At 43.6% G+C, this 27,874-nt stretch overlaps 1 protein-coding gene across 1 annotated transcript in view; it reads left to right on the forward strand.

Moving 5' to 3' along the window:
* Nucleotides 1-27,874, forward strand: part of AFF2 (ALF transcription elongation factor 2) — a 574,244-nt gene that overhangs the window by 501,651 nt on the left and 44,719 nt on the right. The window contains exons 10-12 of the mRNA XM_084813687.1: nt 13,858-14,020; nt 16,614-17,636; nt 22,931-23,055. Of these exons, the coding sequence (XP_084669813.1) occupies nt 13,858-14,020; nt 16,614-17,636; nt 22,931-23,055 (1,311 nt within the window). The remainder of the gene's footprint in view (nt 1-13,857; nt 14,021-16,613; nt 17,637-22,930; nt 23,056-27,874) is intronic.

Here is a 27,874-nt window from a genome sequence, read left to right on the forward strand (position 1 = left end):
ACCCATTAGAAACCCCTTTGGTTCCACCCCAGGACTTACCAAAAAAAAAACCCTGAGTAGGCTCAGTGCTTGCTCCAGGATTGGGGGGAGGGGGAGGTTTCATAAGAACACAAGAAGAGCCCTACTGGATCAGACCAAGGGTCCATCTAGTCCAGCATTCTGTTCGCACATTGCCAACCAGTTGCCCACAGGAAACCAGTAAGCAGGACATGAGTGCAACAGCACCCTCCTGCCCACATTTGCCAGTAACTGGTGTACATAGGCTCACTGCCTCTGATACTGGAAGTAGAATATAGCCATCAGCGCTAGTAGCCGTTGATAGCCTTCTCCTCCGTGAATGGTCCTTGGAGCCCAGCACATCAGTGGGCCCCCTGAACCTGGAAGAGGCAAGACATGAAGTACAAGGTTTCTTTGAGGCTGGTCTGATCTTCTTGGGTATTCTATATCTGTTGTCCCTACCCTGGCACCTTCCAGGTGTTTTGGACTATAACTCCCATCAGCCCCAGCCAGCATGGCCAGTTGTGAGGGATGGTGTAAGCTGTAGTCCAAACATCTGGAAAGCACCTGATTGGGGAAGGCTGCTTTACAACATAAGCAATAACCAGCTCCTGCCCTGAAAGATATCTGGGAGCTGTCCATCGTGGAACTAAAGGTGGCTACATGTAGTTCCCAGGCGGTCTCCCCTCCAAGCACTGACCAGACCCAGACCTACTTAGCTTCAGCAAGGTAGTTGTCTCAGGTGCCTTCAGACCATGCTTGGGACCAGCTGAGCTCTATTACACCACTGAAAACAAGAAACAAAGAGGTCTTGAAGAAGGGTTTGAACAGAAAGAGGGAGAGTTGTAGGAGTTCTGAAATGAAATTCCAGAATATGTGGTGTGGATTAATCTGTCAATTTTGGTTTCTCTCAGTCTCTCATGTTTCCAGTCTTAAGTCCAGTTTGTCCTGAGCTTTGAGAATTTTTCCAGTCTTATGTTCATTTCATCCCAGACTCTTAAGAATTTTCTTTTTTCAGCTTGGCATCAAAATTCATATGCCTTTTTGTATGCCCTTCTCCCAGTACATGCATCCCTGTATACACTTTTGCCAAATAAACACATCTTTGCCAGCAATTTTACTAACATTCTTCATTTTTAACATTATTTTCCCTAATGTGCGCATTTTGTATGCATTTTTTGACTGCAAAAACTCCCCTGCAAAATTTGGAGAAGTGCAAATTTCCAAGGATAACGGTTCTGGTCTGCGCATTCATTTGAAAGTGCAAAATAAAATGTGAACTGGGCAATTCCTCCCACATCCCTATTCCAGATGTACTGGTCAGCAAGAAAGGGTGAGCAGAGTCCATGAGAAGAGCAGGCGGCATCCTTGTGGAACTGAAGGGCACGTAGTCAGTTCAGTCCTGTCTTTATTATGGCAGATGGAAACCTTGAGAAGCTCACCTTTCCTCAGCAACTGCTGGGTTCAATGAAAATACATATATAATATTTACTTTCTTCTACCATAAGAGCCCAAGGTGAACCAAAAATAAAATGAAAAGGGCATTATTTTATCTATTTATTTATGTATTTCCATTTCTATACTTCCCAGTAGCCGAAGTTCTCTGGGCGTTTCACAAAAATTAAAACCACGAAGTGCAGCATGAAACAATATAAAATATGGAAGCTTGACACTTTCAGATTTTGAAGAAGTTTTTGCCTGCTTAAAAAGAGGGGAGGTTTATGGCTCTCATCCTGAGGGATGAAAACAGACACAGTGCTGTAGTATAAATTGGCCAACTGGGGCTTTTCCAGCACCTTTGAGTTGCAAAGCACTCCACACTTTTCCTAAATTGTGCTGTGGTGACAGTGGCAGTGATGGCACAGGAGGATATGGGCTGGAAGGCAAGGTTGTCAGTCAGATAGATGGAGGGAGCAGTCCTATGGCCGCTAGACAGTGGCTAGACAGCCATAGGATATTGTGTTATCTGGAAATGACCTCGGAGCCTGCACTTTGAGGTCAGTTTCCGGAGAACCAACCTTCCCCCACTTCTGTGCTGCCTCCAAGGCAGCACGGAACAACCCTGTCCTCTGCGCTCGCAAGAGGAGCACGGAGCAGCCGGAAAAGGGTGTGTCTGGGGGCATTCCGGGGTGGGGAGGGCGTAGCTGCCTGTATGATACATCCTACATGTCATACAGCAGCCTCCTTCCCCGCTCCGTGCTCCTGCAGTCCGCAATCGGCTGTCTAGCCAAAAAAGCAGGGCAGGAAGAGTGTGGAGGGAACGATCCCTTCCGTACTTCTCCTGCCCTGCTTTGGATCAGTGGTTGCCTCCAAGTTCGGAGGCAGCCGCCTGTCTTGACAGAATTGCACCCTTAGAGGATTTGTGCTATTTCTGTTGCTGTCATTCACAATAATGGGCATTGAAAGTTCTGTTTTAAAGAGAACAGAGGCTTTTGACTTCCAGGGTTTTCATGTTGAAGATTTAAGATGTCAGCTTTAAACATGACACTGATAACATTAGACAAAGCATGGCAACAGATTCTTGTAATAATAGCTCTCATTTCCTCTCCACCCCACCACAACTGTTTATTAGTAGTCGTTTTTTGATTTATAGTGAATGCTTAGAAGGATTTTCAAATCCATTTATCTTCAGCAGAAACACCCTCTTTTTTAATGCTTTATGAATGTCATAATTAACCAGATATTCAGAGTGGAGGGGCAGGGGAGAGAGAAAGAAAGAAAGAAAGAAAGAAAGAAAGAAAGAGGGAGGGAGGGAGGGAGGGAGGGAGGGAGAGATTTCACTCTGTCTTTAGCATCAAGTCCTTTATGACTGGGTTTAATCCAAAATAGATTAAATGCCATCTTTTGCTAATGAGATAGTTTCCTGCACCCTTGGAAAGTTAGCTGTTATCAAACTAGCCTGTGGTATCCCAAAGAAATCATGAACAGAAGCCAATATTCAAATGCAGAGGGAAAATAAAAGGCTTTTCCATTTGGAGATTTCTTTTTCCAACTTGCACTTAATGAAAAGGAAACATTTCCCTGTTCAACAAATATTTTATTTTGTAGCTTTGGGCATTGTTGTTACTTTATTTCTGTGATTGTTTGTTTAGCTTAACCTACCTCGCAGGATTGTTGTGAAGCAAAAATGGGTGGGACCATGCATGCCACATCACGTTCCTTCAAGGGAAGGGAGCATATACATGTAATATATAAAACAAAAGAGAGAGAGAAATCTGCTCTCTGTTTGATAGATCCTAGTCTTGAGTTTATTTTAATAATTGGTTTAAGTTATGCAGCTGAGAAAGCTGTATGCCTTTGCCTTTTTCAAGGAAGATTGATCACATTATTATCAAGCAGCAATTCAGAGTTTGATTGGTTTAGGGTGCAATCCTATGGCCACTAGGCAGCAGCTAGACAGCCATAGGATTTCTCATTTGTGGGGAACAGACCGTGGAGCCAGCACTCCGAGGTCAGTTGCCAGAAAACCTACCTGCCCTCGCCCACACTGCCTTGTAGGCGGCGCAGATCATCCCCAGTTCCGCACTTGGAAGAGCAGCACGGAGCGGGAGGAAAGGGGCATCCCTGGGGCTGAGGAGGGGCAGGGATTGCGGAAGCATCGTTATGACACTTCCTATGCGTCATCCGGCTGGGCCCCCACCACACACACACTCTGAACCACTCCAGCTAGACAGCTGAAATCAGCCATCTAGCTGCTAATGCAGGGCGGCCAGAGGAGAAGATCCCCTCCACGCTCCACCCACCCTGCATTGGATAGTTGGTCACCTCAGAGTTCAGAGGCAGCCAACTATCCTGATAGGATTGCTCCCTTAATTAGTAGATTGATCAACTAACAGCACAATCCTTAGTGTGTTTTACTTAGAAATAAGTCCTATTGTTTCAACAGGAGAAGGCAGTCCTACTCAGAAGTAAGCACCCCTGAGTTAATGGGGCTTACTCTCAGGTAAATTGATATTGGTTTGAAACTTTGCTCCTTAGAGAATGCACTGAAGATTGCAGCTTAAGTCTTTGACTCATTTGTGGAGGCTATTTTGTTGTTGTTCTGGTGTGTCAGAATAATAGAGAATGAAAATGAAATCATAATGAAGTTAGCCTTTTTTTAAGTTTAGCTTTTTATTATTAAATTGTAATTATCTTACCCTTCCTTCAGTATCTCAAAAAGGCACCCCATTACCAGGACTCTGGTAATATGCAAATATATTTACATTTAATACATTGATTATTTGATTAATTATCTGCCTTTTAGCCAATAAATCAACTAAAAACTCTTTACCCAGTTGGCAGTCCCGGTGTCGAGTGACTTTGAATACTGAATGTATTTACGATGCAACGATGGGACTATGTTCATTCTGGAGATTAATAATTGTCAGTGGTATACATGATATTTGTAACTACTCCATTTCACCTTTAAAGTGGTTTATTAAAATATTAAGAGTAAATGATGTGTTGAAAATAATGTAATAACAGCCTCAGCGGTGAGCGGGGAAAACAAGCAATGCATAAATTGCACATTCGTTCTTCATTTATGGTGCAGAAAAATAAGCCATGCACATGACAGCACTGTAATCATTTAAGAGACGTTTGGAAAATGAATCTCTAACTTATGGAAATGCTTGAAGCAAAAAGTCACAACTTGGACATGTAAGCAGATTGTTTTGGCTGCAATCCTATGCACACTTACCTGGGAGTAAGTCCCACCAAACTCAATGAGGCTTACTTCTGAGTAGACATGTATAGGATTGCACTGTTATTTCCTCAAATTATATGGGAGAAGATTGCCAGTGGTAGGTGTGAAGCATTTGCCAGGATCCTAGAATTATTTCTTGGCTGCCTTTAATGGTGAAACCCTCTTAATGGCAGAAAAGCAGAAATGCCTAGTGGTAAGTGTGAGCCTGGGGAGTGTGGAAGGTCAGTCTTCACCATCTCCAGTTAAAAGGATTTTAGTTGGACTAGGAAAGACCTCTGTGTGAAGCTTTGGGGTGCTAGTGCTAATCAGAGGAGACAATGCTGGGCTTTGTGGACCAGTTTTCTGAGTTGTATAAGGTAGTTTCATGTGTTTATATCTGATTAAAGTAAGATGCACCTGAGGTGAGGAGACAAGCAGGCCTCTTCAGGGGGATGGTGTTCAGGGCCCTATTCCCTCATGAATTAAAATCTACAGCATGAGTGGACAACTTCCAGGGGTCAGGAGACCACATTCATCTCACTGGAATGCACCATGGGCTGAACTCTGCCACATAATAACAAAAGACCAAGGGTCCATCTAGTCCAGCATTCTGTTCACACAGTGGCCAATCAGCTGCCCATGGGAAACCCACAAGCAGGATTTCATGAGTGCAACAACATCTGCCTGCCCATGTTCCCCAGCAACTGGTGTTCATAGACATACTGCCTCTGTTAGTGGAGGTAGCACAGAGCCATCAGGACTAGTAACCATTGATTGCCTTCTCTAGGAAGTTTGTCTAACTCCCTTTTAAAGCCATCCAAATTGGTGTCCATCACTACATCTTGTGGTAGTGAATCACATGGTTTAACTATGTGCTGTGTGAAGAAATCCTTCCTTTTATCTGTCCTGAATCTCCCACCAATCAGCTTCATGGGAGCCAATTTGGTGAAAATTGTGCCAATGTTACACTGCAACAAGGTGCATGAGGTGCACACGACTTAGGTACAAGCCAAGGTGTGCTCCCAGAAGCCTCCCAGAAGTGCAATTTCAGTTGTACACAAAGCATGCACACCTCACACACTTAGTTTCACTGCAAAATTGGCAGAATTTTCACCACTGCAGTTTCTGCAGCCACAGTGGTGGGGGGGATGGGGGAAGGCAGGGCTGTCCAGTCCATTGTTAAACCAATCTGTTGTTCCGTGGTCTGTTCTTACCGTTGCTACTTGGTCGTCATACAGATTCCTCAGGAGGCAGACAAGATGACTTGGTATCCCCATACCACCAAGAACTTGCAGCAGAAAGGGTCTGATGCATTTTCTGCTCACAACAGCCCCCATTGTGTAGGAAAGACTAAGGTAGTGATTTCCTTGTTACCTGCCACAGAGTTTCATTACTGACCCAGGATTTGGGCCATGTCTCTCAGGTTCAGGTCCACATCCAGTACACCACATGGAGCCCCCCCTATATACTTCTGCTTTTGAATTACTGGTGCTTTCAAATGACTGGTCCTTCCAGGACTCAGACAGTTTCAGTACCGTGATAATAGGCCATTCTGGTGATTTCTGGTCTTGATGGGGTTCCACCCTTAAACACAGCCTAGAAATAATTTTAGATAGAGATAGATATCTAGAGAAAGCAATCTAACTCTATCACTGCGAGGCAGGTTTCCAAACTGGCTAGCCCCTAACGCGTTTCAGTAAACCACACAGCCTTTTCCTAGCCCTGTATAGGAGTTATCCCTAGAAGGAACAAGACCATTGGTCCATCTAGTATTGTCTATTCTGAGTGGTGGTGGCTCTCTAGGGTCTCAGATAGGGGTCTTCCCCAGCTCCTGCCCCCCGGGATGCCAGGGATTGACCTTAAGACCATTTGCCTGAAAATTCAGGGTGCTCTACCACTGAGTTCAGCCCTTCAGAGGAGTGATGGTCAGTGATGATGGGACTTATAGTGCAAAACAATTGGAGGGCACCAAGTTGTGGAAAGCTAGTTTAACGCAACTTCACTCCATTTTGGCTTTAGTCACTGAGCTCTTCTTAACGCATGATCCTGAGTGTTCTAGATATGCATGGCCCCAGAGTCTCATATATAAACAAATGAATCTGGCTTATACCATCAGACTGTCAATAGAGCCCTGTACCCATACTGACCAGTTGGTTGGCAATAGTTCCCAATGGTCTCAGAGAAGGTCTTCCTCAGCCCTGCTACCTGAGACCTTTTAGTTGAAGAGACCAGTGGCTGAACTTTCTGCAGAGAATCATGGGAGGTGAGGAGGGGAAGTTTAACCTGCATGAACCCTGAGTTCTTTCACAGAGGCCATACTCGAGGGCCCGTCACTAAAGTCCATCAGGTTGGTGGGCACAAGAGACAGGGCCCTTTCTGTGGTGGCCCCACCATCTTAGAATTCTGTTCCCATGGAAACTGCATCAGGCTCTAACAACCTAGTTGTTTAGAGCTGCTTTAAACTGATTCATGTGAGGCTAACCTGTGCTTTTAAATTGTTGTTGCTACCTTAACTGCTGGCTTTTTGACTGAATTGTGAAGTTTGTTCTTATTGTGACTTTGTATTTCATCTTTATTTTTAATTTGTTTATGATTATTTTTTTAATTGCGTGAAGTGCCTTGAGAGGCTGTATAGCCATGATACTTAATACTTAAATAAAATAACTGAGCTACAATCCCTCTCCTTGTAACAGACCCTCCTAGTTACAGACCAGTCTCATACATATAAAAGATGGAACAGCATTTCCATCAGCCAATAGTCAAGCCCTTGACCTTCATAGGAAACCATTTGCAAGGATATGGTAGGGATATATGGATTTCGTTAAATCCGTTCCATCTGTGTTTCACAGATTGTCAGGCGTTGTTCGTTCTGTCATCTGGTCATTGATAGAATCAGATTTCTCTTAGGGATGTACAGGAATTTCATTCCTGTTTGTAAATCATGCAAGCATGCTCCATTCCAATCCCAAGTCTGAAAGCAAGTAGGAACACAAGTCTCATGAAATTTTTGCAATTTCACAAACTTGCTTTTGAGTTTGAAAGTGTGCATGTGCACAAATGCGCAATTGTTGAAATCCCACCCCCCAAAGTAAAAAAAAAACAACAGTCTGCACATCTGCAGAATACACCCAACTCATAAAAAGCTGGTCCACTGCAGAATTCGCAGGTCAGATTCATAGAAAACGGAACTCAATTGAATCCACTGCAGATTTCTCCCACATCCCTAGAATATGGCCAAAAATTAGCCCCCAAGGTTTAGCCCAAGGTTCACTTTGAATGGCATGGAGTTCCCTCACCAGCACCACACACACACACACACAAACCCCTGCAATCTCTCTCAATTAATCATCTCTTTGGAACTGGGGATCCCCCCTCCCCATTCCACCTCATTCTGCGTGTTTTCCCTTTCCTTCCGGAATCAGTCATACGCCTTTCTATATGCATGATGCCCTTTCCCTTTCCTTTTGCACAACTCTGAGAAAAGGTATTTCTCGTTGCGGCTGATTATACTGCAGGGCTATTTGTATGCGGCAGCTAAGAGACAGAAAGGGGGATACTTCTGCTTTAAAAGGATATTGTTTGGTGGCAGTGGGTCCTTCGCCATGGAATTGCAAGATGTAGCAAAAGTCATAATTTTGTTATCCAAGATGAAAGGCAAACATGACCTCATCATATTTCATACTGACAAAAAAAACGCTATTTTGAGCCAGCCGGCAATCTTTCAGAAGTAGATTTTTCATTGTGTTGTATGGCATATTATAGCTTTTGGAAATAGTCTTTGCATTGCTGTTTGCCAGGAAAGATTAAGGCCATGCTGGGTCTATTTCTATTATTTTGGTCTTGTCTTTGTCAAACAATTAAAGGCTTAGCCCTCTTTATATTCACTGTGGCTAGCAGGGTTGCTGCTGCCTTGGCAGTGGTTTCCACACTCGTCCAGGAATGGGTCAAGGCCAGAGTTGTACTGTAGCCAGAGCTCGCAGAGTCAAAGCACCAGGACATTTTGATTAGCGGAGATGATAACATCATCTGCCACCACCCCTCAGGATCCCTGTTCCCTCCGAATTGAGCTGCAATCCTCACAGTAGCTGGGGGAGAAATAGGTTTTCTCCCAGCAACAATATATAGTTGTGAACTGTTGTGATGCAAGGTATTTTGGGGTGGCTTGGTCTTGAATGGACAATAAAGACCCATTAGCTTTATGAATGACCTGCTCTCAGTGGAGGTGAGAGTGGCTATAGCATCAACACAGCAGGCTACATTTTTGGACTTTCCTTCACCATGTGGCTATGGGGACTGGCAGGGTGAATGCTTGTAGTTCAAAATGTTCTGCTACACGACTGTCCAAGGCTGCTGCCGTAAGGCTCCACTTTTTGTTCTTTTTACGTATCAGATGAGCAACAGACCTTAGGATCTCTTGTGTGGTTCGGAAACATGTATATACAAAAATGTTCCAAATATACAATATATTTTAATATATTACATACAAAACTTAAAACAGTAGATTAGCAGTCATATAGTTTCTCCTACATACAGTTTCATAACTGGTCTCTACAAACGGCAGTAATTAGAGTTCACGTTTTTCCCACTGATGAAGATCACCAAGGTCAAAACACATGTGGGAGAGGGGCATTGTGTATTTATGCAGTCCTTTGTAGAAACCAGTTATGAAACTGTAAGGGTTCCCCTTATAACCTGGATCCCTGAGCAACTCCTTAAGGATCTCTTGCCTCCTTAAGAGTCCAACCTTTTAATCTTCCCCTTCCCAATAATGTGGGGTTTAGGCTGTAGACGTGGGGTGATTGACACACCAGACACTTGGGATCTAACCACAACAGTTTACAGGTAAATTTAAAGCAAACCATCACAACTAAAGGTTTTTACACAATAGTGCTGAGTGATACAAAAGGCCTTAAAAGAAAATAAAAGCTACAAAATGCAAGTTCCCTTACCCTAGCTGTCCTTAGACTCCTCTAGGCTTCTCCTTCCTGCTCTGGTCTTCTGACTCTCCTCTTACGGGCTCTTTCACTCTCTTTATATACCCTCCTCCCTCAAAACTGAAAGTACTGTTTCAAACCTGAAGAAATGAAACTTGAGAAATGAAACTGAAACTTAACCAGGGAAATGAAACTACTCATCTCAGGGATACCCCCTTCCAACAAAACTCCAGGCCTCTAGGCCTGACCTTTTTCTTTTCCATGCCCCTGAAGGCCTCAAACCTTCACAGAAATTATGTATGTAAGAGAAACTATAGGACAGCTAATCTATTGTTTTAATTTTTATGTAATATTATATTTAAAATTTTGTATATTTGGAATCACAGAATCATAGGATAGTAGGGTTGGAAGGGGCCTATAAGACCAACCCCCTGCTCAATGCAGGAATCCAAGTCAGAGCATCCCTGACAGATGGCTATCCAGTTTCATCTTGAATGTCTCCAGTGTGGGAGAGCCCACCACCTCCCTAGGTAATTGGTTCCATTGTCATATTGCTCGAACAGTCAGGAAGTTTTTCCGGATGTTCAGCCAGAATCTGGCTTCCTGTCACTTGAGCCCATTATTCCGTGTCCTGCACTCTGGGATGATCGAGAAGAGATGCTGGCCTTCCTCTCTGTGACTACCTTTCAAGTACTTGAAGAGCGCTATCCTATCTCCCCTCAGTCTTCTCTTCTCAAGGCTAAACATGCCCAGTTCTTTCAGTCTCTCCTTATAGGGCTTTATTGCCATCCCATGATCATCTTCATTGAATATTTTTCTATATACAATTCTCCCAAAACCTATTTTGCTTTGTGGTTTATGGGTGGTTCAAGATAGAACAGGAACATTCCACATTGCAATGTTTGCTTTGCAGGCTCCACTTTTAAAAGAATACTCACAAATGATGTCACCTTTCTGACACCTTGCTATGTCAGCTTCACAAATTTAAAATCAATTAAAAATCAATAATCAGGCATTCTCCCTTTTTTCTCTCTCTCTCTCTCAGGTGAATGAATAGAGAAAGTGAATTATTATTTTTCTGACAAACATCTGAACACCTTTCTTTGCATACCATTATAAGGCTAAAGTCTGAGTGGTGGAATGCAGAGCAAGCAGAAGCTCATTGCATGCCCTGAACAGGTGTAATGCTAATCATGACAGTAGCAAGGGGTATGTCCCTCCAGACATACCTCTTCCATTTTAAGAATGAACATTTTGCTAGCACTTAATGAAACAAGGTTTTATTTATTTATCAATCTATTATGTACTTGGACTCTATCCCCTTCCCATACTAGGTAACAATATTCTAATCAGATACCAGGGTCAGGTAACAAATTTCTAATTGTTCAACTAATTCCCTTTCCATCTCTGGACACCAAAAGCTTGTGCGAATGAAAATGTTTTACACTGCTTTCGAAAGACACACAAGTTCCAGCTTTGGCAAGTCTCAAAGGAAGAAAATGCCCTATTCTGTGGTTCCTTGGGACTCACAAGGAGGGCTGGTAGTACAAGATCAACAGGGGGAAAAAATAGGGCCTTGGATAGTTCCAAGTGGGTCCTGCTGGCTGGAACCCTCTCCTACTAGAACAATAGGAGCATGTTGTCTTAGCAGTGAGGTTAAGCCAACTGAATTCTTATGTAGGCTGACAAGACCTGTATTGTGGTTAACTCTACTTCTCCCAGAGGAGATGACTGGAGTGTTAAAGTGCGTTCACCTTATTTTGTAGGCTAAGACTCCTGTAAGGCCTGGGAGGTGGAGCTTCGGCTGGGGACTCATCCACTAAGCCATAAGACTGTGTCCTCTGGCTCAGGGCTCTGTCCTCTGGCTCAGAGGGCTACACCCAAGGAAACAGCCTGTGCCTCATCCTCATCTGAATCCTCTGTTGCACACTGGGAGGTCTGAGGGCTCATGACAGAAAACTCCTCCTGACTTGGTATATGGATATTTTACTTAAGAGTCATCATCAGCACCTTGCCTGAAAGTCAGCGGGGTGACAGTGTGGAAAGCTTTATCTATTTCATTTAGACTTTGCCCTTAATCTATAACTTGTTTTGGAGTGGTGATGGGAGAAGGGCTGTGTTTTGATACTACAGAAATGTCCATTGTATTGGATGAGGGTTTTATTTTAGTATTGAGTCAGCAAAAGCAAGAGTGAAAAACTAGCTTCAAATAAAGAACCCGCAGGGCATCTCTAGAGAACCGTAATATGCCTATAGCTCTTTGTATACAGCCTTGGGGTGGGGAAGAGGAATAACCCACAGCATTCGTTAAAATTAATTTTTAAAGTGTTTACATCCAAATATTAGAGCTGCCTAATGTCCTTCTTTGGAGTATAAATTATAAATGTGTTGACCAAAAAACAAAAAGGAAAAGAAGACAGCACATTTCAATGGGTAAATTATTTAAACGATGGTTATTTGTTTTTGCAAGCCACATTCTAACAGGTTTGGATGTGTGACAATAAATTACATCTTATTGGGCTGTTTGATCATAATCCTTGTGTCCTGCTTAGTTTTAAAAACCTCAGAGACCTCTTCAAAAATGAGAGGTGCAAATCTTCATCCCCAGTGAATTGGGAGTAGTCTCTTTCTACTTGAATGGACCTTCTCAGGAGAAACTGATCGAAGATTGCTGGGAGTAGTCTCTTTCTACTTGAATGGACCTTCTCAGGAGAAACTGATCGAAGATTGCTGTCCAATATGCCAAGACTATAGAATAGACCAAGATGGGGATTTGCCCCTTTATTACATGAGCAGAGGGGCAGAGTTGTGTCTTCCCTATCATTGTGCTGTTTGTGGTCCAGTAAGAAGAAATTGGATGAGATGAGATGATCATGTGGTACTTCACCTACTAAAGCTGCCCAGTCACCTGCATTTCTCTAATCACCTTTTAAAGTTATCTAAAGGCCAAACTACATGTTATGCTAATCATGTAACATATAGCTACGCATGATAGTTTTCTTTACTTTTGTGTAAGGGTGTGTAGCCGCAATTTGGATCCAGAAGCAAAGGGTTAAACCTTCCCAAACACACACATGCACACCAGAGTCAATGGAGGCTTCTTCTTTTTTTCTTTTTTTAACCCCACATCTCTCCTGGTGGAACTTCAGGGGGGAATGGTGGGAAGGCTTCCTTCCCGGTGCACCAAATGATCCAAATCAGGGCCACATGCAAGCGAGAGGAAAGAAAACTATACGAGAGTTTTTAAAACTATAGCTATATGTTACATGATTGGCACACAGCGTCATTTGGCCCTGAGCTTGTCATGACTCCCACATCTTGCAGCGGTGAGTTTCATAACCGAATTAAATGTTCTGGGAAGAAAGACTTTCTCTTGTCCTTCTGCTGCCAATCAATTTTGTTGATGACCCCAAGTTTTACTGTCATGAGAGAGGGTAATTTTTATCTATCTACTTTCCCCATGCCAAACATAATCTGATAAACCTTTCTCATGTCTCCTGCTAGTTGTATTTTCCCCCTAAACTATAAAGCCTCAAATGCTTTAGTCTTTCCTCGTATGGAAGGCTCTCTAACTATGGATGGATGAATCTGTCTGTTTCACTTTCTCCCACATTCAGTTGTTTTAAAATCTCTTTCTCTCCCAAATATGAAGAACTTTGTGAATTCTGGTAAGTTTTATTCAAAAAATAAATGGAACAGAATTCTGATTGGTCAAATTCAATAGATTCCCAGCATGGAGAGTGCCATGTTGTACATGCTTGCCATATAGCTGTCAGGAAAAAACAAGGTGGCAACCCTAATTCAGTACCACAAACATGGCTGAACTCATAGGGATTTGAGCTCAGGCTTTTAACAGCTAAGCATTCAAAGCTTTCTCCTTGGATGAATGGATCTGTCAGGTTTGCTTTCTCCCATATTCCTTCTTTTTTAATCCTAAATTTTTTCTGTCTCATTTATGAAGACATTTGCAAATTTTAGTAAGTTCATATTTTCTACAAATGAACTGAACAAAATTCTGGCACTACCCTAGAACTGTTCCTGTTGAAGCCCTTTTGTTAAGAGAAGTTGGGGAAGACAAGATTATAAAGAGAAGTTGGGAGACACAGCCAATGAGAAATTCATGTTCAAGGTCCTAAGCCTAAATTTTGTTAAATCAACCAAAATGGTATGGATAAACTGATGGATCTTTGGAAATAAACACCCAGATACCTCTCCCTCTCCCTCTCTCCCACCAACCCACCCACCCCCTGCCCTTTGCAGCGGCCTTGCATTGCCAACAGCACACAACACAGTCTTAATAAATTCCAGTGGAGGCTCTGGGAGTTCCAGTGAATCTGAGAGCAGCTCTGAGTCCGATTCAGACAGTGAAACCAGCTCCAGTGACAGCGAATGCAACGAAGAGTCACGCAGTGGAACTCCAGAGGTAAAAGCCAAGGTCTCGCACCCTTCCTCTCCAGAATTCATTGTATGGTTAGAAATGGCATCTTCAAATAAATATTTCCATCCCTTTGTAAATGCAAAACCTCCATACTTTTGGAACAACAACAACACTTAGGGTTGCCCATCGACCAGAGAGGCCAGTTGCCAGAAAAGCTGGGACCACAGCTCTTTTCACTGCACCCCATGCATTTATTTTAGCTGTACATCTTAGGTAAAGAGACAAGTTTTGTGTTGTGTTCTGCCCTCATATCTGTCTAAAACAGCAGGGCTCCATCCCCCGATTCTACCCTTTTAACTCAGAGGACTCTGACCAGGTACCTCAATTTTTCCTCCAACAGAAAAAGTAAAGGGTGCCTGAAATCCACTTAAATGTTTTGATTAGCACAAGTATGTGCACCATTACAAAAAAAAATGTAACATCTCATGGTTAATTTTATAACTATAAGGGTAGACTCCATTAGGGATGGCGGAGAAATCCTTTGGAATCTGGCCTCCGGAGTCCATGGCAGAACAGGGCACTCACCTCCACCTCCCTCCAGATTCTGTGTCTGGCCGGCTCCTCTGTGTGGCAATCCTGTGGAGCTGGCCACCGGCTCTGCATCACTGGCAATACAGCCAGCCGCCATTGCCATGCCATATCGCTGGCTGAGTGAGGGCTAGCTAACTCTGGATGCAAATGGCATAGTGGATGCCATCTGCTGCCGTAAAGCTGTTAGATTAACCTAAATGCAGCCATTTACGGTGGCATTTAGGTTAATCTAATAGCTGTATGGCTGCAAATGGTATCCACTACGCCATTTGCGTCCCTGTTTTTTCACACGATAGGCTAGCCATTTGCGTCTGGAGTTCACTAGTTCAGACAATATATTTGGGTTGATCTGGCCCATTGTGTGGAACAGAATGAGGATGCATCTGTCTTCCCCACCCACCTAGTATATCATTCCCGCAAAGGCCACCCATGTGGAGATGGCACATTCAAAGCCTATGTTGATCATATTCAACGTGAAGTGGTGCCGTTGATGGGCCATGGCTCACAGGAATGCAGTGCCAGCATTTTTTTATTAGCAAGAAAGCTGATGTCATCTGCCACCCCCTCAGAATTCCCTGTTCTCTCTGAGATTAGCTGCCATGTTCCCAGTAGCTGGGGGGAAATGAATTATCCCAGCAATTCATTGTTCCCTGTTGTAATGCAAAGTGTTTTGGTGGCTGGATCTTGAATGGGCAATTCAGACCCATTTGCTTTACAAAAGACCCAGTCCCCCTGGAGATAAAACTGATAGAACTGGTTTGTTAATAGGGGTCAGCAGAGCTGCCTGAATTTTTAGACTCTCCTGGGGGGCGTGGCTATGGAGACTGTCATGATGAGCATCTGCACTTTGAAATGCACCACTGCATCACTGCTAATGTGTGCAGCCCATAGTTGATTTCCTGTATATTTGGGGGCGGATCAACCATGCCATTGAGGCCTATGCACATTAGATTTTACATGCATAGGCAAACCTGGGACATGCCATCCCTACAACTACAGCAAAGGCAGGGAAGACAAGCGCATCCTCACCCCACTCCATGTGAATGGCTGGCTCAGCCTGAAGACAGAACCTGAACCAGCCCAGTAGTATTCTTGCGTCAGTTAGGTGATGCTGATATTGGTTTCTTCAAGTGCCAAGCCACCCATTACATCAGTGGCTTGTTTCTTCTGCTGTGCTTTGTGCAGGGCACATTTTTCATAACCAAAAGCAGCTGCATGACAGTCCAGTCTGGATCAGGACTGCAGTGTGGGAGAGGGGGTTAACCCTTCCATTATTTTCCCACTGAAAATCCCACCCCCAGAAGCTGCTGTTTGCCCCCTGAAGGAGCTCTGTAGGGGAGAAGGCACATTCTCAGGTACCTAGGACCTAGGCTATATTGTTTTCTGGATGATGTTCATCCTTAACCGTTGCTCTCTTTATTGGAAAGTTGATTCTATTTTTGGTTCAGATTTCTTCTTTTCCTTTTGTACTGATATTTGAGGAAACAGATTGGCAAAAGAAATGGCATGCTATGCTTCTACAGTACATTGAACAGGTTAAAACAAATACTCTTAAAACCAAGCACTTGCCATTGTCCAAGTGTTATAGAAGATAGAGTTGCGAAGGTGATATTTGTTTAACTTTTATTTTAACTGTTTCTCCATAATTCGTCCTTTTGCAGCCTGAACCCCACTTGGCCAAGAAATGGCAGTTGGATAAATGGTTAAATATCAGGGTTTCAACCTGAATATGCTTTAAGAAATACATGTTACCTGCTGTCTGATCAAGATAGCCAAAGGGACCCAGCGGGTTGTGCTTTTTTGCCTTAGCTGCCTCAAAAATTTGTGTTAAAGCCCTAGCTGCCTTCACAGTACATATGATTCTTTTGTGTAAAGGCCTAGATGTACTTTAGTTCACTGGGCTCCATCTGTTTAATTTCTCCAGTGTTTTATTCCTGTTATACATCTTGTAATTTTGTATGGGTTTTGTTAATGGCCTTTGGCTTGCAATTAAATGACATCTGAACTTTTTTTTTTAACTGCTTCTCCATCATTTGTCCTTCCGCAGCCTGAACCCCCCTCAGCCAACAAATGGCAGTTGGATAAATGGTTAAATAAAGTCAATCCCCACAACAAGACCATCATCATCAACCAGCATGAGAATCACAGTGAGAATGGCTCTCAGTCTCAGAACAATTCACAGATTGAAGGACAAAACAAAGGGAAGCTTAACAACAGCTTGCCTCCAACTGATTCCAAAGACAGGGCACTCCGTAGCCCCATCCGAGAGAAAGCCAAACCCCGCCTCGCCCAGAAAGCCCCAGTGGAAGCAAAAAGTTCTAAGCAGAAATCACCGGCTCACAACGAACCTGCCCCACAAAGGACTACCGGAAAAAAGCAACCCAAAAAGGTAGAAAGGACTTCCAGTGCAGAAGACTACAATTGGCCCAAACCAAATATTACCAGCAGCACACCCAAAGAGAAGGAAACACAAGAAATCCCAGAGCAGCCCAAAGTTCGCACAAAGGTCCCCGCTGGGAAGACAGCTCCACGGAAAGAGCCGAGAATGACCACAGGCCCTGCGCTCGAGAAGAAAAAGTACCGAGGCCCCAGCAAAACCATCCCCAAGTCTCGGGAGTTTGTGGAAACAGATTCGTCCACCTCCGATTCAAACACTGACCAGGAAGAAAGCCTGCAGGCCAAGATGTTGCAGGCCTGCAGCGGCCCTGACAATGGCATCAAAGCCAAGGACTCCGGCAGCAACATCCTCAGCGTCAGCAGCCTAACAAGCAGCAGCAGCAGTGCATCTCTAGACCAAAACGGCAATGACTTAGAGGAGCCACTTTTCTCACCAATCCCGATGGTGCAGAACGAACCCCTTTCCCCGCTGAAAGAGTTTGAAGAGCTCAAATACCTTTGGGTGAAAATAGACCTGAGTTTGCTCTCTCGGGTCCCCGGGCAAGATGCTTTTGAGAGCATGCCTGGGAAAATAGAACCCCGAGAGGTCAACACGAAGCACAAGCGGCAGTCCCGAGAGTCTCCGACGCCAGCTGCTGAAAAAGTCTCCATGAAATCAAAAAGGAAGCACAAGGTAAAGCCATCTATTTAAGGTCCATGTTTTCCATTTATTTACCACTTTTCATAGTTTCCCAATACTTCATTGGGTGACCAAGGCTACTCAATGGCATAATGGGTCTATAACAAACATGGGGCCGACAATCCCTACATGGAGTAGTGCTGTGGAGGAAAATATCTCACATCTTCATGCACCCCCACACCCATACCTTTTCTTTCGTGGCTGAGACCATGTGGTCAGGGTGGCAGCCATTTAAGATCATGGTAGTGCCATCCTAGTGCCATTTGAGGGGCCGCGGTGGCTTAGTGGTTAAGACGCTGAACTGCAGACTGGAAGGTCGGCAGGACAGCAGTTCAAGACCCAAGTGCCGCGTGATGGAGTGAGCTCCTGTCTTCAGTCCCAGCTCCTGCCAACCTAGCAGTTCAAAAGCAAGAAATTGCAAGTAGATAAATAGGTACCGCTTCAGCGGGAAAGGTAACAGCGTTCCGTGCAGCTCGGTGTTCAGTCATGCCGGCCACATGACCACGGAAGTGTCTTCGGACAGCACTGGCTCTTCGGCTTAGAAATGGAGATGAGCACCACACCCTAGAGTCAGACACGACTGGTTGGGGACACCTTTACCTTTTTACCTTTTATTATAGTGCCATCCTAATGCTCCATGATTGGATGAAGAATTGTGCATTGGGAAAACAAGGTGGGACCTATGAAAATTTAATGGGCAATGAGGGGGTGGAATTGGGACAATGCATATCTTCCAAGTCCAATTCCACACCTGCTGTAATCTTTTAATCCATGAATGGAGGCCCCTTCACACTTGCAGCTTAAAGGATCCGTTGGGACAAACTGAGCTTGCAGGGAAGGGATGTTGACCCTCAGGCCTGTGGGCCAGATCTGGCCACCTGGGGCCCCAATCCAGCCCTCTAAGGTTTCCCAAATGACCATGCCCCATGCCCCTGATCCCCTTTCCCCTAACAGCCAGCCATGTGGTGGTTTCCCAGCTCTTGCACACTTTTTCCCTCCCATTCCAAAAGATTGAGAAGCCTACTGGGAGTATTCAGAGCATTCAGCTAAGATATGCTGGTGTTTGGGGCATTTTGGCCCTGCCATTTTTGCCTTTGGTCCTGCCCACCATCAGAATGCGGCCCCCGAGAGATTCCCCTAAGTTGAATCTGGCCATTGGGCTTCAAAGGCTTCAACGCCCATGTCGTAGGTTGTGCACTGGGGGGGGGGGTGCACTCTTCCAGGGCCAGTGTCCCACCTCCCTCCACACAAATCCTTTCAGCAGCTATGGGAAGTCCTCCTCATTACTGAAAGCATCCTTAGTGGGAATTGGACTCAGCACATCACAAGGAAGCACATCACAAGGAAGGCCTACATCTTTCAAGCCCAGTTTCCTTTACCCCTCTTCCACTTTAGTCCCCAGCCACTTGCTTCCTTTCAGCCTGTGCAATTTCCAGCACTGGCTGGATGAGGGCTTTCATGTACACACTGCTCTATGTGTACCAGGGCTTTCTGCAAGCATGAGAGCCGCATACATGCAAAGACCTCAAGTCCAGCCAGTTGGGGGAGTTTCCAACACTCCCAGGAAGGGGGGAGGGGCATTCCAACATACCAATATTTTTTCTGCAAGGGTAGGGTGTCTCTACCATTGCCAGAGATCCTCTCCTACCTCATCCTCCTCTAATTTAGGATCCCACGGTGCATGCAAGGGGCTACCCCCACCGGCTTCTACAGGGAATGATGACTCCAATGGGAAGCTTATTTCTCCATGTTAAGAGTGTTCTTCCTAGCAGTGCACAAAAGCATAATCTCTGTGGAACTCCCTCCCTAGGGAACTCCGCCATGCCCCCTCTTTAATGAGCTTCCGTCGTGCATTAAAAACGTGGTTGTTCAGGCAGGTTAGGGTATTTTAAAAAATGTTTTTACTGTAGAATTTTATTGTTTTAAACTGTTTTATTGTACGCTGTACATTGCCCAGAGTGGCTGGGTGACCAGCCAGATGGGCGATTAATAAATTTAATAATAAAAACATAAATAAGTCTAGAAAACCTGGGGGTATCCTCATTTGGAAAAGAGTTCAGGATGTCCTGCCAATGTGATGTGGCTGCAAAAAAGGCCAATGCTATTTGGGACTGTATTAATAGAAGTATAGCTTCCAAATCATGTGAAATACCAGTTCCCCTCTACTCAGCACTGGCTAGGCCTCATCTGGAATACTGTGTCCAGTTCTGGACGCCGCACTTGAAGAAGGATGCAGACAAGCTGGAGAGGGTTCAGAGGAGGGCAACGATCAGGGGACTGGAAACAGAGCCCTATAAAGAGAGACTGAAAGAATGGGGCATGTTTAGCCTTGAGAAGAGAAGACTGAGGGGAGATACGATAGTGCTCTGCAAGTACTTGAAAGGCAGTCACAGAGAGGAAGGCCAGGATCTCTTCTTGATCATCCCAGAGTGCAGGACACAGAATAATGGGCTCAAGTGACAGGAAGCCAGATTCTGGCTAAACATCAAGAAAAGCTTCCTGACTGTTAGAGCAATATGACAATGGAACCAATTCCCTAAGGAGGTGGTGGGCTCTCCCACACTGGAGGCTTTCAAGATGAGTCTGGACAGCCATCTGTCAGGGATGCTTTGACTTGGATTCCTACATTAAGCAGGGTTGGACTCAGTGGTCTTATAGGCCCCTTCCAATCCTGCTATTCTATGGTTCTATGATTCTATGTCTCAGAAGTGCCTAACATGAGGGAAGTGTGAGGAAGGAGGTAGCCTGATGCTATATTTGTGTCAGAGGTAGATGAGATAGATGATAGACAGACAGACTGGAGCATGAAGACCAGATTTACCTCCAACTTAAATAGGTATGCCTCCATTAAAATCAACTTTCTGTGGCAGTTGCTGAGTTCTGTCATTAATGTACATTGAGGAACATGGGTTTTGTTACATAAACATCTGTGATTTATCATAATGCCATTCACTTAAGTAGCCATCCTCTTTTTTTGCAACAACTACCAGTAAAGCAGAATCTATTGTGACTTGAGAGACAATGCTTTATCATGTGTTTTATGTTATTTATGCCCATGGGTATCCTATCGTGTGGGATATGACAGCATGCTTCAAACTGAAATGTGTTTCTTAGAAAGGAAATGGGGGGTTTATATCAAAAATGAATATTTGCAGCCATCTGAGTAGGGCTTTTTTTTTAACCTACCTGAAATGGCTCTACTTCTGGTCTCACAGAATAAGGATAGTTTCAGCACATTAAAAAAAGGGTATTGTAAATCTCAAGAAATGCAACATCAGCCATCAGAACCATGTGCTTTCTAAAAATGCCAGTTTCAGAGCTGTCTGAAAGAAAAGAATGAATCCAAACAAAAGACTTGCATTTATCCCTGTGCTAGAGAAGGAATGGGAGGTTTACAAATAACTGTCTCTGACCTGTTTCACAGCATCCAACTGGGGTGCTGACACTATTGGTTGAAACAATCTGTGCAGCTTGTAGTGCAAGCTGTGCAACTTGTAGTTCAAGATGTGGTCCTCGGCCTAATTTCATTTAGGTGTGGGGAGCCCCGAGAGAGAGAAAGACAGGAGGGGGGAAATGGGGGAAAACAGAGAGAGAAAGGGGGTGGCAGAGCAAAATAGAGAGAGAAGGGATTATAGCGAGACACAGAGAGAGGGAGGGAGGGAGAGAGAAAGAAAGAAAGAAAGAAAGAAAGAAAGAAAGAAAGAAGGGGCAGCAGAGAGAGAGAGAGAAAGAGAGAGGTAGCAGAAACAGAGAGAAAAGGGGATGGCAGAAAGAGAAAAGAGGTAGCAGAAACAGAGAGAAAAAGGGGTGGCAGAGAGAGAGAAGAGGTAGCAGAAACAGAGAGAAAAAGGGGTGGCAGAGAGAGAAATGAGGTAGCAGAAACAGAGAGAAAAAGGGGTGGCAGAGAGAGAAAAGAGGTAGCAGAAACAGAGAGAAAAAGGGGTGGCAGAGAGAGAAAAGAGGTAGCAGAAACAGAGAGACAAAGGGGTGGCAGAGAGAGAAAAGAGGTAGCAGAAACAGAGAGAAAAAGGGGTGGCCGCTCTCAGGCACTAGGATTTCAATTTCCAGTGCAAGTGCTGCCAACAGCCAGTTAGCCACAGTGTTTTTCTCGGTAAACCTCTTGTTGTTTAATATAAAACTGCCATTTGGTTATGCACAGGCTGTGTGACCACCTCTGTGGTCACAAAGATGAGTTGCATTTCATGTAGACCAGAGAAAGAAACAGAGATAGTACAGTTCTACTTGAGTTTGGACTGAACGGTTTATTGCCTTGAGCCTCATGGAAGTAACTAGAAATCAATTCAGGTCACTGTGCATATCATGCAGGGTGTTGCAAGCCAGGAGGGCCAAAACACTGCACAGATGCTAATTTGTGATCAAGTAATCATGTAATTAGTTTGTTGCAGTGCCAGATTGTGGTTTTCATGCCACACTCAATGTGCCATCACTCAGGACTCTTTCAGAGGTGCATTTAATGTGTGTTGAGTTTACAAGCCAAGTATAATAAGAATTCTCTTGGGAGGAGAAATTATTATCAAAACCAGAATTTTTTCAACCTAACCAAAACTATCTCAATGTTTTTGGCTCAACCCTACTTACAATTCCTTGGAAGGACACACGCTGTGATCTCCTGTGTTCTACAATGGTTGGTAAAAGTTAGTGTGATGAGATGCAGTGTTGGGCTGGAGCATCTCTTATGAGAGAAAGTTAGAACCGCTGGGATTGTTTAGCTTGGAAAAAAGGAGGGTCAGGACAGACATGATAGCAGGGTACAAAATTATGCATGGTGTGGAGAATGTGGATAGGGAGACATTTTTCTCCCTCTCTCATAATACTAGAAACCAATGGGGTCATCATCCCATTAAGCTGACCGGTGGGAGAGTCAGGACACTTAAAAAGAAGGACTTCACACAGCGTATAGTTAAACTATGGAATTTACTGCCAGACAATGTAGTGATGGCCACCAATTTTGGGTGGCTTTAAAAGGGGATTGGACATATTCCTGGAGAAGGCTATCAATGACTACTAGTCTTGATGGCTATGTGCTACCTCCAGTACTAGAGGCAGTATGCCTAGGTACACCAGTCACTGGGGAACATGGGTGGGAGGATGCTGTTGCACTCATGTCCTGCTTGTGATTTCTTGGTCAACAGCTGTTTGGCCACTGTGTGAACAGAATGCTGGACTAGATGGACCCTTGGTGTGATCCAGCAGGGCTCTTCTTAAGTCCTCATGTTCTTAGTGTTCATAATGCTATAACTCTTTGGTTTCTCTTTTTGTGATTGAAGCAGTCTGAAAATTTGGACACATTCAGTGAAAACAAGAAACAGCGCTTGGAGGAGCCTTCAGCTTCATGTTTGCTTCCACCCTGCATCTCTCCAATACCCAACCACAGAATAACTGGTACTAAAGAGTAAGTTTTTTCTTGATATTAAAATAATCCTTTACAATATAACCGCTCAGAACCAAATGTCATAAGAAAGCTGCTCCTTACAATCTCATAGATATTTTTTTTAGTGTCTCCCAGTGGGCTGAGTGGTAAAGCAGATTTGGGCTACCTCATAGATCTCATAGAATCATCGGGTTGGAAGGGGCCTACAAGACCATCGAGTCCAACCCCTGCTCAGTGCAGGAAGCCTGATTCCCAGGCGGCCTCCCATCCAAGTACTAACCAGGGCTGACCCTGCTTAGCTTATGAAATCAGACGAGATCAGGCACATCCAGCCCTGATTTCTAATAATCGATTGTTCCCTTTATGCAGAGGGACATTATGGTCCTTTTATGAATTACATCATCTCTTCTTGGCCACAATAGGCTTAAGTCTCTCTTGCATTAATGGAATGCAATTAGCATACTTTATTGGTAACAAGTACTTTCATTCATATAGGCAGATACCTGTCTTTCTACCTGGAATGCTAAGGAAAGGACCATATATATTTTAGGGCTGTGCATTGCTTTGGCCTGAATCCTGAAGCAGATCAGGGTGATTCGGGCCAAAGTGGTCCGGTTCTGGAGTGTGTTGGGTGCAGCCTGAAGTGGCCCAAAGTGGGTTGGACTGCTTCCAAAGTTCTTTGGGCCACTTTGGACCAATCCAGGCAGCTGCCCACCCAGCCGCACAAGCCCCCTGCTCTTTACCTAGACCTGTGGGAGTGCCCGCAACTGTCACCATCTTGGAAGGAGTTGCCATGGTGACTGTTCTTCTTCTGGTAAGTAAATGGTGCATAGATTGTGGCTGTAAAGGGGCCACATATGCCTGTAATATCGCATAGATGGCCCCTTCATGGTCGCCATCTATGCACCATTTACTTACCAAAAGAAGGAGAGTCACCATTTCAAAAGGAAATGGTGACTCCCTCCAAGGTGGCAGTGGTTGTCACTGCTCCCCAAATCCAAGTCAGGAGGAGCAGGGGACTCATGTGGCTGGGCAGGGGTAGGGGTGGAACTTGCACAGCTGGTCAGGGGGGCACTTTGGCTGTCCGGATCATGCTTCAGATCTGGAGCCGAAGCAGGTTGGCCTGGCTCTGAATTGGCCTGAGGTGGGTCAGGGCCAGTTTGGAAGCTCCAGATCAGCCTCTGCAGTGGGTCGGGCGCGGGAGGGCTGCACAGCCTAATATATTTCATAGAAACAATTTGGAAGTATCCTTGCTGATTGGGTTATAGTTTACAGCAGGGTTAGACAACTTCATGTAGCCCCTGGACTTCCCCAGGGCCCACACTTCTGCTGCTGCACTGCCCACAGCAGCAAAAAAAAAATATGGCGGTTTGCCACCAAAATTTGGCACAAACTCCTACAGAGAATCAGAAGGCCCACATTTAGCTTGAAAACAAGCTACTTTTGGCACCTTTGAGTCTCCATAGTGGTTCACTGCCAAATTTTGGCAGCAAACTGATGATTTTCAGTAGGATGCATGGGGCAGAACATCCTTTTAATGTTTTGCTTAATTCGCACTTCCCAAGCTAATGCAAAAGACGGACCACAATGATCTTTCAGGTTTCACACTTCTCCAGATTTTGAGATCCAGTTCTCTGATCAAACAGTGCATACAAAAATCATACATTATAGAAACCTATGTACAAAAATGCATACATTAGGGGAACTTGCCTAGAAAGAATGGATATATTAGCAGAACTGCATACAAAATGTATATGAATTTGCATGCGGATGTTTTACCAAAAATTAATAAACTGATGTGGAGGTGGGATGGAATGAACTTGTGCTTCAAAAAAGTAAAAGGTAGAAACTGAAACAGACATATTTGTCCATCCCTAGATAATAGGCAGTGACTTAACTAAAAGAAAAAGTGGTTTGGAAAACGATAGATTTCATTCCCTATTCTTTTCCCCCCTTATTTCCCATATTTTTGTTCATCTAGGAATTCCTTAATACTGCTAATAATTATTTCTACAGTCATCATACAGAAGGGACCAGGTTTTTGCCCCCAGGTCTAACTTCCTTGATTTTAAAGGATTTACTTTAATTTGCTGTTCTTCAGAGTCACTAAGTTGTAGCAGATCAGTGATATTTATGTTTATTAAGTAATCCTGCAATTAACATGTAATTCATGGCTTTTAAACCCATCATGAGCTAAAACCATCCAGTTCCTAATCTCTCTTATACCTGTGTAATTATTAACTCCAGTGAATACAAACACATTTATCTAGATTTACCCTCCATTTCTCAAGTCTAAAAAATGTATAGACAGTTTGCATGGGGTTAGATGCATTTAAAATGATGCAAATTGCCTTTGTGTTGTTCCTTCAAATACAGACATTTATCTTTTTCCCACAGTTACATTATCTATTTTTAAAAATCTTTTATTTCCTGCCTACATGAAGCCCTAGGGACCTACCCCCAACCTGATGTTTCTTAATTTGAGCTTGTTTTCTAGGTCATTAATTTGATTCCTTAGAGCTCTGCAACCATTGGTATCCTCTGTTAAAATATAATTGTGTTCATCAATAGTTATTTCCCCTATGCTAGCTCTCCATTCCCCTGGTCCCAGAAGCTTCTGGTTGCCAAGCAAAAAAATAAATAAAAAATGACTTTCTTATCTGTTATGTTTCGTTGAGACCATGATCACATTGCGGGGTGTTTTTTTTATTAATATCCCCCAAGTTCATACTTAACCCAATCCATTTTGATAACTTAGATAAAACCAGAGGAATGCACAAATGCAAGTTTCTTGGAAAGGGCAAAACAGGGAGTCAAGAACACTAGCCACACCATAACAGATCCAAGCACAGAAAGGATATAGGATATGGAAGCAAGTGACTGCAGTGAGGTTATTATAAATAGGGGTACACTGACTATTCTATTTTGGTTTTCGAGTTGAAAATAGCAATTTCAGAGCAGGAAGAACTGTTAATTTTAAAAAAATTAACAGAGACTACCTACTGGGGTGGAGGGGAGGAAGAAACTATGGCAGAAGAACTGCCAAATGCAAAGCCTTCCCAGGCTCATGCTGGCCAGGGCAGAAAGTAGGAGGAGCTTGCAATCTGGGCCCCCCACCCCAGCAGAACAGGACATTATGATGTGTTTGCCACTCAAATCTAAAAGGCTAAAGTCTGTTAAACATAGAACAAATTGTATGTAAGCTGCATTATACTCAAGTCAAGCCATTGGCCCATCTAGCTCAGTATTGGTGAGGACGAGGGAGAGGGCCTTCTCTGTTGTGGCCCCTACTCTGTGGAATTCCCTCCCTAGGGAACTCCGCCATGCCACCTCTTTAATGAGCTTCCACCATGCATTAAAAACATGGTTGTTCAGGCAGGCATTTGTGGTGGGTTAGGGTATTTTTAGAAAAATTATGTTTTTAATGTAGTATTTTATTCTTTTAAACTGTTCTTTTGTTGTACATCACCCAGAGTTGCTCGGTGACCAGCCAGATGGGCAAATGAATGAATGAATGAATGAATGAATGAATATTGTGAACCTTGACCGGGGATGCTCAAGGATTTTGTTCAGTCTGCATTTTTAGTGAACCAACTTGATTTTCACTTCCTAGTCTAATAGGCAAATCAGTTGTCCTTGAGTTTTTGCACCTCTCTGAATTTTGCAGTGCAGTCAAAAATGTATATAAAAATGTGTATTTTAAGTTAAAATGTGTACAAAATGTGTATTTTAGGTTAAAACACATAAAAATGCATATTTTGTAGGAAAATGCATTTCAAAATACTGCACATCTTTGTGCAATGTTGTTTTAAAAATGCATGTTGATGTGGAAATGGGATGGAATGGACTTATGAATTAACATGTGCAAAAATGACACAGCCTAGAAACAGACTAATCCATCCCTGGCATTATTGACTTAATTTGCTACTGAAAATGTGAGCCAATAATCATCCAGGGCTTCAGTCAGGGGTCTTCCCCAGCCCTACATGGAGATGCCTGGGTCATTCAGCATAGAAGCTACAAGCTATAGCCCCTCGAAAACCTGCATTTGGTGATCTTGAGTATGTATTTTTAGCTAAGTATTAGATATAGATATAACATTAGCGAGAATGGCAATGAAATTCCCATTTTGACAGCAATGGTTTTTATTTGCTAATGGACACAATTAGGAAATAACTGAAATAGATGCTGCTATCGTTAGAACTGGCGAAGTGATGCAACATACCGCCAGGTGAGGCTATTGAATTTCCCCCGATCGAGAAATCAAGCTGCTTTGCTTTGCTTGTTCCTCTTTGATTTGTTGCTTTGAGGTATTGTAAATCTATAAATGCCTGACACTGACTTAAATTGACTAAGAGGGAGACATAAATTCTTGTTGACTTAATTTGCTATTGAAAATTTGAGTCAATAATCATGAAAAGTAAATGGCTGTAGAATGCAATATGAGTTGTCTAAGGAAAGATTAAAATTCAAGTAATCTTCATTGACTGGACTAGGACAGTAACTTTTTTTTTTTTTAAATCCATGGTCAAATTAACATGTTAAGAAGTCAGCTGGGTCTATTTGATTTTTTTTTCTGACAGCCAAGGGTTTGCACTACATTCATTATTTCGGGGTGTGTGGGAATAAATTTTCCAAGACATCTGCCTTAGCACTAGGTTACACAAGGACAGCACTCTGAAGGAGAGACAATTTTTGGTGCAGTAACTATTTTCTTCTCAGAATCACTTTTACTACATCAGCCTTCTCCATCCTGGTACTCTCCAGATGTTTGGGGCTATAATCCCAGCATTCCTGGCTTGGGATGATGGGCACTGAGGTCCAAAACATCTGGTGGACA

Source organism: Heloderma suspectum, chromosome 9 (assembly GCF_057233095.1).
Source record: "Heloderma suspectum isolate Gila_16-S chromosome 9, 16-S_ref, whole genome shotgun sequence".
In the NCBI taxonomy this organism is placed as follows: Eukaryota; Metazoa; Chordata; class Lepidosauria; order Squamata; family Helodermatidae; genus Heloderma; species Heloderma suspectum.